General features: G+C 29.2%; 1 protein-coding gene across 1 annotated transcript; it reads right to left on the bottom strand.

Annotated features, from left to right (window-relative positions):
- Nucleotides 1-266: 266 nt before the first annotated feature.
- Nucleotides 267-10,166, bottom strand: muc (dihydrolipoamide S-acetyltransferase muc). The gene is made up of 9 exons (XM_014429088.3): nt 9,770-10,166; nt 9,505-9,665; nt 9,287-9,423; nt 8,947-9,207; nt 5,426-5,611; nt 5,148-5,341; nt 1,781-1,943; nt 1,565-1,698; nt 267-544 (listed from the first exon to the last, which is right to left on the bottom strand). Exons 1-9 carry the CDS (start codon nt 9,898-9,900, stop codon nt 418-420), a joined length of 1,494 nt encoding a protein of 497 aa, XP_014284574.1. The 5' UTR covers nt 9,901-10,166; the 3' UTR covers nt 267-417.
- Between the last annotated feature and the right edge of the window lie 584 nt (nt 10,167-10,750).

A 10,750-nucleotide genomic window follows, 5' to 3' on the forward strand; every position in this document is an offset into this window, starting at 1 on the left:
AGATTTAAAAATCATTTTGTATAACAATATATATATCTACAAACATCTTTATAAATATTTACATAATACAAATTTTTAGGGGAATGAAAGATCATTTTTCTTCTCAATATGAGAAGTACATTTATTCCTATAATTTCAAAATCTTTTTGCAATTCTGCCCTAATAAGAGTTGAAATGACCATCGGTCGCTTTCAATGGCTTTCAATTTCAAAATAATCATCTGAGAGTAAATAAACATATTTCTGTTCTATAATACATAAATACCATTTACAAATGCTCTTTTATCATTTCTATATAAAAGAATTATTACACAGGGTCATTGTGCAGTTTGTAGTCCAGCTGACGGTTGACTCGCCTGACATTATTCATAATTCCATTTCTTGTTTATTGTCATTTTTTTTTCTAGCTTGTAGATTGCTACAGAAGCATTTTGTGAGGTGTTTCTAACATTTCTCTAAACACTGAGAGCCACTGTGCTCCAACAGCTCCATCGACCACCCGATGGTCGCAGCTTAGGGTCACTGTCATGAACTTCTTAGGCACACTGCACAAATTTAAAATAGAATAATTAATCTATAACTTAACTGATTAAATAATGAAAATTCACTAATTAATACTTAAAATAGAGGAGCTTATTAAAAAAGAAAAGAAAAGCAGAAATATCAGAGCTCTGCCCCTATATAATTAATCAGCAATGAAAATTCACAAATAAATAATTCAAATAGAACAGAATCTTATGTAAAAATATCTCCTTCCACTTAAAATCTGTCAACTCTTAGTTTCCTCTCTTACTTTCTCCCACTTTGATTATGGCTGCCTGGTAAACGTTGGACTCTCAGGTAATCTCAAAGCTAAACAAAAACATCTTATGAATTGGAAAATAAAATTTATTTTCGGTATCACCACAGATATTCACATGACCCAGTATTACGCCGAGCTAAAGGGGCTCTATCCATCCTTCCGATGCCAGTATTTCCTAGCTTCCTTCCTATTTCAGGTAATTAGAACTTAGTGCCTGTCCTATATCCTAGAAAACCTGTGATTCAATTTCTCAGTCCAATCTACCAGGTTTCGTTTATATAACATCTAACCTCCACCTCACCCGACTGCTACGTTCAACAAATCATTTTTTAACTAAGCTGTCGTTCACTGGAACTCCATTCGCTCTAACTTGTGTCATGTACCAACCCTTCCCTCGTCTTAAACCCTTCTGTTTAACTACCTTTCCATTCTCCAAACTAATCCTATATTATAATAGTACAGATAGTATAAATATAAAACACTATCATTTATTAACTATAAATATCATAACTACCTTTTTGTTTTGTTTTTTAAGTATTTAGTCATTAAGTTTTTTATTTTTGTATCTAAAGTTATTTATATACAATTTTAATATAAGTTATAATTAAGTGTGGCCTCATGTTTTTGGCCAATATATTATAACATTACAATTACCAAATAATTGTTCAAAAGGGACCTAGTTCCAGAATGATAAACTATTCTTTCCATTTCATTTCAATCTCTTCTGAAACTAAAGCTAACAATACTTTAATAAAATTCTTACCCAACTCCATCCACTGGCACCATCCTATCCTGTGTAGTGCCCACGGCCAGAATAGAAGATTGTGGGGGATTTATAATGGCACAAAAATGTGTGCATCCGAACATGCCTAGGTTTGAAACTGTAACAGTACCTCCCTAGAATTAAAAAAATTAAAAATATTTAAGACTAACTTCAAAGAAAGAATACACTTCATAAATAAATAAAACAATATCAAACCTGAAATTCATGAGGCTGGAGCTTTCCTTCCCTGGCTTTCCCTGCCAAAACTTTAACTGTTTTACTAATTTCAACCAAACCTTTTCCATCGGCTCCAAAAACGATGGGCGTAATTAGGCCCTTATCGGTGCTCACAGCTACATTTACATCAACATTAACATGCCTGGAAAAATGTTAAAAGTGTAATTATATTTTACGAATTCTATTAGGCAATTAATCGATTAAATATCTATTAAATTTAAACAAGCCTAACATGGCTGCTATCTATTTTCCTAAGGCTCTAATCATTTAGAAAATAAAAATAGAATCCTTGAAATTGACAGGACACTACACGTTCACGCCAAGTTCAATGATTAATTTGTAAATAGTCTTAGTATTTAATTTAATTATATTTATTTTTATTTATATCATTTTCTTTAGAAGCTTATCTTATTTTTAGAAGAAATGGAGGTATTACAGTATTTAAATGTAAGAATAATGGTCAGTGGTGGGTTATTTGGTTGGTGTCGCCTAGCAACGGGTCAACAATCTACAGTTTTTTAATTAACTGCCTAGTCATCATTAGTCGTTTGTATAATTCACTTACCAGAACCTGTCTGTGTGCGTTATATGTTGTTTGACATTTTATAGTTATTTGAGATTAATGGTAATACAACTGCATCTCCATACTTCTGGGTAAGCTGAAACAGTGGCCGAAAAGGAGATATCGGACAACCTTATGTTTTGCAAGAAGTATGCCCAAGGACTACGTGGGATTCGAAACTAAACTTTATTTTATTTTTATTTTATATTCCTAATTCGTATAATAATGTAAATTTAGTCAATAAAGTTATGCTAGGGCATTAAGTTAAGGTTAAGTCAACCTATAAGTTTTGTTTGTTATATTCTTTTTTTTTTTCATTCTGAGTAACCTTAACTTAAATGCCCTAGCATAACCTTATTAACTAAATTTACATTATTATACAAAAGAGGAATATAAAATAAAGTTTATTTCAAACCCCATGTAGTCCTTGGGCATACTCCTGGCAGAACACAAGGTTGTCCAATATCTCCTTTTTAGGATGTGCTGAAGAAACTGCCATATCCACACTTGTACTGTTTAGACCACCCATTGAAGTAAGATACCACAATTTAGCAAAACAAAACATATACAATAACATCTCTTATATGGTGATATTTGGATACAAACAGTAAATACATAAGGCTTGATGAACTATCACCACTTCATATTGAACAAACTTAACGTGTTCAATAACCACACTGTCACCTTCACAAAACCAAGCCCACTATCTAAACATATCGCTAGTGTTGTTTTTCACCATGACAACCGTAATACCCCTTGTCTATGCAGATATTGCCAGTGCTGTTTATTTCACCATGACAACCGTAACAGCGTAGGCCCACCAACTTTTGAAAGGTGTCTATAGCTTAGTAACAATAGTCATATACTACTAGTCGATCAAGAAATATTTCCTCTGAACTGTCAGACATTCAGTATTTCATTCGTATATATATATAGTTTATGTTTCTATTGCTAACTCCACCCAAATAAATGTTCATATCCGAGCCAGTTTTTTTTTATTCTTTCGAGCTTCCTTCAAAAATACTAAGTTGATTTGAGGTGGCTTTAACCCTTTGCACTTGAGGGATCTGGAGCCATTTAAGGTTTGTCTTCAAACTCCAAGGTTCCGCTACGGAGACAATGAAAATAATTTTTAGTTCATGACATAAGAACATTAAAAAAATAATAACATATAACGATGAATTTTCTTTTAATTCACACATCATTTACTTACATGTGAATATGCTGTTTTCACTAAAATTGCTTCAAGTTAATGATAATGTGATTGAAAACAACTTCGAGTGCAAAGGGCACAAAAACAGATCAAAAATCCATTGAGCAATGTGTAGAATTAGCAGAACAAAGGTACACAAGTAAGGTTCAATGTTTAAGGGAAAGTTGATAAGATAATAAAGATATCCAAAAACTGAGATGAGTAATTTACAAGAACTCACATCGTATTGAAGGATCAAATTGTGAAGATCTCTGAAGTAATAAGACAGGGTTGTAATTTCATAATTTACTATTAGTAATTTTCAAACCATTTCCCTATCCATTTTTTTCATTTTATAATAATGGCAAAACGCCCATTGAGGTTCTAAAGTAGTATTATATAATATAACGATTCTGAGGTGAATATTTTCGAGAAAAAGTGGAAAAAGTATGTTGCTGGTGGGTAACGTCCGAAAAGGAGCCGAGTGCAAAGGGTTAACACTATGGCCACGGTACATGATCAAGAGATATAAGATAATAAAAGTAAAATGTATATAAATACAAATAAGGAGATATAATACTCATCTATCGAATTATTAATATAATAAATATTATAAAATTCCTTCCATTGAATGTTCTTAATTCTTCTATCCAGATAGCACTATTACCTATATCAAGCAATGTTACATCGGAATATCTTTCCAATAAAATGTCAGTTTCTAGCAGAAAAAGAATTTTAGTTTTTCAATATAATTATGAAGGTTTCCAGTAAAAGATAGAGGAGAACTGTTGTAGGAAGAAATAGAAAAGAGGTTGGAAATAGACATCAAAAGATTCTGCCCAAAAAAACCCATCCATAAAGGTATTATCATTAATTAAGGGGTGGAAATACAAAAGTGGATAAATCAACTATTTATTGTTTTAATTTCTTCCTTACTATTTGGCATAGTTTTGGTTCTCCATGTCTTGTCAGAACTGAGACAGATATCGGGAACAAGCTATTGTACTAGAAACTGAAATTCGAAGTTAATCTGTCCTGGTCCTAAGTGCTCCTCGCTATGCCCTAACACTTCTTATTAGCAATATAATAGAGGATATAAAGAAAACTTTATACTAACATTTGATGTTAAAGAGAAATTTATATTTTGACAAAATTATTCCAATTAATTAAAGAATAAAAGGTTTAAAATTAGCAGTTATAGTTCTTTATGAAGTTTCAAAATGTTTTAAGAATCTCTAACCTTAGAGACAGACTACACAGATACTGTAATACCATCATGTATGGTAGTAAGTCATCTATTAGTATGCAAAGATACAGGCAACTCAAATAGACGAGACTCGAATATTCGTTGTATTTCCCATGAATTGCTTAGTGGGCTTAAGAGTTTGATACAGGCACAGAAATTCAATGCAATTATTCTATTCCAAAATACTTCAGCTTTAAATATATATATACTTATTAAATTTTTAATCAATACTCAACTATAAAGTTCTATATCATTTTACTTTTAAAAAAATTGATTTCCGGAACAGTAAAAAGCTGATTACTTTAAATCACGTAAACATTATTATTTAAATAACATAAAAACTTACTGTCGAATAAAAGATCCCATCCAATGAGAATTGACTTCAGGAATCTTTTTGGAAGCCAGTGCTGTCGCTTTGATTATAAAGTCGTTAACACTAAGCTTAATTTTCTGTTTCTCTAAGCTTTTATTTAAAGTTTCACGTAGTTTTAATAATTCATCTACACAAATATCGACTGAGACGTAATAATGAGGTATAGTCTGTAAAATAAATTTAAAAAATATATTTCAAGATTAAGAATTGAAATTTTAAAAGATTCAGAAAACAAACTGTAATTGCGATACCTGTTTTGATTCGAGTAGTCTTTTGGCAATAACAGCTCTAATGTTTGAGATGGGAATATCTTGGAAATTCTGTGGAGGAGCTCCAGGTACTTTGCGAGCAGGAGCAGCTGCCGCCGGCTGAGCCTTTGCCGATCCCACATCCTTGGAAGTGATAGAACCGTACAAACCAGAGCCTTTTCCAATACTCTGAAAAAGAAAATTACATTATGTTGAAAATATATTTCTTGAAATACTAATCGACTCCTACCATCTCTTATTTTAAAACTTGAAAGATATAATTGAAGGCTATAGAGGAAAAATTGAGTAAATTTCAAATTTGAGTAATTAGTGTGAACTATTAGAAAATATATATATATATATATAATATATAACTGATAGACTATGTTATTTCAAATCATGAACAAGATTTCTTATTAAACTAATCACATACCAAAATTATTATATTAGAGCCAAACATAAAGTTATTGATTTATTTAAGCTAAGATTAGACAAAGAATTATTTTTGACGGTTTAATCTCCACTTTGAAAAACTCAACGAAAAAAATTATAAATGGTCCAAATGGCTTTAACTGTATTTTATTTTCTTGTAAGGATATCCCATAGATCATGTTATCAAAGATTATAATAAATACATTTCAGGAATTTAATCACAAGAGAAGAGAAATGCTTTATTTATTGTCATAATGCTACCCAAATACAATGGTTTGCTATAACACGAAGCATACTGAATTTATCTTGAAAGAAAATACAAAAAAAAAAAATAATATAAACAAAATACATTTATACTATATTTACACTTTTTTATTTACTAACTAAATTACATTAAAGTATTTTTTCAATATTTATTTCTTCCTGCTTTGTATTTCTTCCATTTTCTTTTTTTTTTTTAGTTTTTAACACTATATACTTAATCCTCTCATATCATCCCATTTTAACATATCTCATATTTCTCTTTTCCGGTGTTCTGTCACATATATTGTTTACTACACACATTTTATTTTAAATTTATAGACTCATTCAACGTTGATACTTTCAGTAAGCACACATAAAAAAATAATAAGAAAACGTTATGAATAAATGAAAATGTAGAAATAAATTTAAATAAACCAACAATATTTAATATTCTTAACACCAAATAAACAGGTTAAAAACTAATAAATAAATTAATTAATTAAAAATAGATAAAAGAAGTTTAAAATAAATAAATCGATTAAAATAAATAAGTACTCGTTTAATTTCCACCCAAGAAACATGATTATAGAAAAATATATAGAATTATAAACACAAATGCATTTTGTATGGTAACTTTTAATTTTTAATCTAAGTAAAAACTTTAATGTAAATAGAAACTTGATGCTTAGTTAAATTGACAGTATAAGAATAAGAAACATTAATTTTATTTTTCAGCTCTTTAGCAACCACAATAATAATCAAATTCTTGACATTATTCTAAATGAGCAATATTACAAGAACAAAAATGACATTAGAATATATTTTATTCTAAATGGGCTAAAACAAGGTCAATTTGATAGATCTCTCAGAGACCAAACACAATAAAACAATCTTCACAAGGTTCTCTAAAATGAATATCTGTGTGACTTGTTAACATTATTTATGATTTAAAAAAATTATTTCAGTAAATAGCAAAAAATCTAATGATTTATTTCACAAGTTTACTGGTTAATTAGTTTAAAAGAATTTGAAATAACCATCACATATAAGTGATTGCATTAATAATAGCTGAATATAATTATTTATCAATTACACACTATGAAGTGATAGATAATAAATTTAAGCCAAAAGAATGGATACATGGAAATTTTTTTCTTTAAATTCAAATTGCCAACTGCATAAAAGCAACAGGGATAATCATTTTTAAATAGTAATAATCAGAAATACCATAAGTAAAAGAGCAGTAGTAAAACTCAGAAATAAAAAAAAATCACAATACTATAATACAAAAACAATTTATATAATTAATAATTCGATTGGCTAGAATAATTATCCACACAAAAACTTTTTTCTTTTAATTTTTCAATATTTTTTTTTTTACTTTCACAGGTTAGTACAAAAAGAGCAAGCATCAGTAACAAAAATAAAATTTGACTCAAGTTCAATTAGTAATAATAATAATAATAATAATAATAATATAGTAATAAGTTACCATTAAAGAAAGATTTTAAGGATGTTGATAGAAAAAAAAAGAAAAGAAAATTAAGAAAAAACACAAGACATAACTATAATGATTAAAAAAAATCAAGACCTGAAGATGGATGAACAGTTCAAAATGTCATTAGGAATATATAATTAACCTGAAATTAATAAAAATGTTATGATGAAAAGGATGAAGGCTAATTAATAACCAAGAAAAGAAAAAAAAATCAATTGGTGTTTGAATCGAAAAAGAAAACTACTAAATATATTTCTAAAAATTTTTTTTAGTTAAAAAAATAATACTGCATTAAAATTTAATTAGACACTGATATATGCTAAATGATAATAAGAGTGTATCACAAACCTATATCAAAAAGTTTTAAACAATATAAAATATAAAGCCCATAATAAATTTAATGATATATTTCTTGGGAGTTGTCAGCCATGGTAGGCTACATTGACGTAAAATTAAACGTGTTCTAAAAACATATAATTATTTATATTTTAAATGAAACATATGATTATATTAATAAAATAACAAATTTAGATCAATTTTTTTAAAATTTTAATTCAACAAATGTTTTAGTATCAATTTGTTATCAACAGGTGATGAGGTAGTAAGCTCCCATTGCATGACTGAATGATACTATCATGTTTCAATGGCATGCTTATCACACGGTCAGCAATGAGTAGATAATTCATTTTGACATAGTATGTTTATAACAATGTGAATACCTTTATATTTTGTAATGAATAACTTAATGCTTCTAATTTTATGTTCTCTAAAACCTTCCTAAGCAATATTGGAATAATTGAATAACATTAAAATCATTTCATAAATAATTGTTGGACAATTAAATTATTTTCTTTTAATTTAATAGAAGACTAATCATTTAAAATATTAACCAAAATAATTGATTGATATGTTTAAATATGTGCTTATATTAAATGGTCATAAATTATTTTAAATTAATTTCACTGTTTAATTTTCTTTAATAGCTAGCTATTTTTAAAAATTGTTTACTTAATATTTTTAGACAAATCAAGCCCAATACAATTAGGTTTAGTTTTTCATCCAAGCATTTTTATCTCAATATCACCCTAAAAATTTAAACTTTTAATCAAACTAATTAATTTAAATGTTTGGATATATACAAAAATCAAGAACCTTAAGTCATAAAAATTTATATATGTATGTTATAATAAAAAACTGTACTCCCTTGATTATTTAACACATTCCAAAAAATGACAGAATAAGAAAGTCATATTATATTAAACTGATCTAGAATAAGAGAATCCTAATCTTAAAACAGCCCAAATTAAGACAGTTAATGAGCAATTATTGCACAATGAGTGAAAAATGTCACCTCTAGTTTGATGCCTTTTTTCATAGCAAGATTCTTTGCCATTGGACTAGCATAAATTCTGCCCTTTTCCGTGAGTGGGACAGGTTCAGCAGCACGTGGCGCTGCAGGTGGTGCACTAGCAGCTGGGGATGGCGCAGGTGGAGCAGCAGCGGCTGGAGCTGGTGCAGGGGCAGGTGCAGCTACAGCACCAGCGGGGGCATCATCTTTGAAGTCTTTAAATTTAGCTACATCTTCTTTATTTTCAACGATTATACAGACAAGCTACAAATTACATAATTATGAAAGCTGATAAATAAAAACAGAATTAAATCACTCATATTTAATTAAATTATAAACATACTTTTCCAACAGGGATATCTTTAGATCCAGCAGGTAACACAATTTTAGCAAGATACCCTTCGTCAGGAGTTTCAAAGCCCATGGTAGCTTTGTCGGTTTCGATTTCGGCCAGTAAATCTCCTTCATTCAACTTATCGCCTGCACAAATGAAACTATTATAAATTTTAAATGCTTCTCACATCTATATAACATGTTGAATTTAATAGTTTAGGTACATACCTTCTTTTTTAGCCCAGCTCACAATTGAACCTCTCTCCATGGTTGGAGACAAAGCAGGAAGGGATACTTTTTTGTGCTTTGGGAAATCCGCATAAAATCTGTGTCCAACAACACTCCATCGCCCATGTAATATTTCACCACCAAAAAGCTGGGGTTTCACGCTACAATTAAAATACGAAATCGCGTGTTTATAATCAGAAAAAATCACTGAGGAGAAATGAATTTGGTGAAGTAAGAAATAAAAAATCACTTTATGAAAACTTACTTTTTTGTTGCAAGCACTGGATAAATTGAAGTTCTACTAATTGAAACTAAACTCCTTGGATATTCGGCTTTGATTCTCTGTCTGGTAAATAACTTAAAAAACTGATTTCCCCGCGATCCTATTACAGACATATCTACGTGCAAGGCGAGTTACTCGAACAGCTGAACTAAACAACACCTAACCTGTCCCGTTCCTAAATGTTCTTATCAGCTGATAAAGAAACGCAACTGTTATCATTAAATTTCGAAATTTTAAATGTTAAACTCGTGTTTAATAGGAAAATAGTTGCTCCTTAAGGTTCGCCAATTTCTTTTTTTTAATAACATCTTTAAGAAGAGAAATGGTTTATTTAGTAGAAAATAATCAGATTTTTATAAATTCAATAATGCATTCTATCATTCATAATTACCAATAAACTGACACTAAACTTTACTTCATATACATTTTAATAACAATTTGATGATTCCATTAACCCTCATTTAAAAGCAATACTCTACTATTATAGATTGGTTAAGAAAATAAACCTATCAAAATAAAATTCTTAAAATTTTGATTTCCAACAACGTTATTCTACACAAACCTCACTTAAGCCTTTGATGATACAAATTATTAATATTTTACTTTGTTCGATTGGAGCTTAAACTTTGGAAGATGGTTTTCAACATTTGTTTTTCTAAAACATGTTATTAACACAATGATTTCTTTATCCCGGTGTAATTTGGTGTTTCTCATGTCCCCCCCTTAAGAAATGTTTTCTTCTATCCCCTATTTTTGTAACACATGTTTCCAAGTTTACATACGAATACAAGTAAATTCGTTTAATACTGTTTTATGTGCGTAAAGGTTTTGTTTATAAAAACTCAGTAATTTTCTTTTTAGACTTACAAGATAAAATAAAAAAATAAAGACGATACATTACTAGGAACTACCACCTTTATAACATTTCCATTTCTACTCTCAAGGATTAAGAACGTATTTTAA

Source organism: Halyomorpha halys, unplaced genomic scaffold (genome assembly GCF_000696795.3).
Source record: "Halyomorpha halys isolate HHAL.00 unplaced genomic scaffold, Hhal_1.1 Scaffold765.1, whole genome shotgun sequence".
Taxonomy (NCBI): Eukaryota; Metazoa; Arthropoda; class Insecta; order Hemiptera; family Pentatomidae; genus Halyomorpha; species Halyomorpha halys.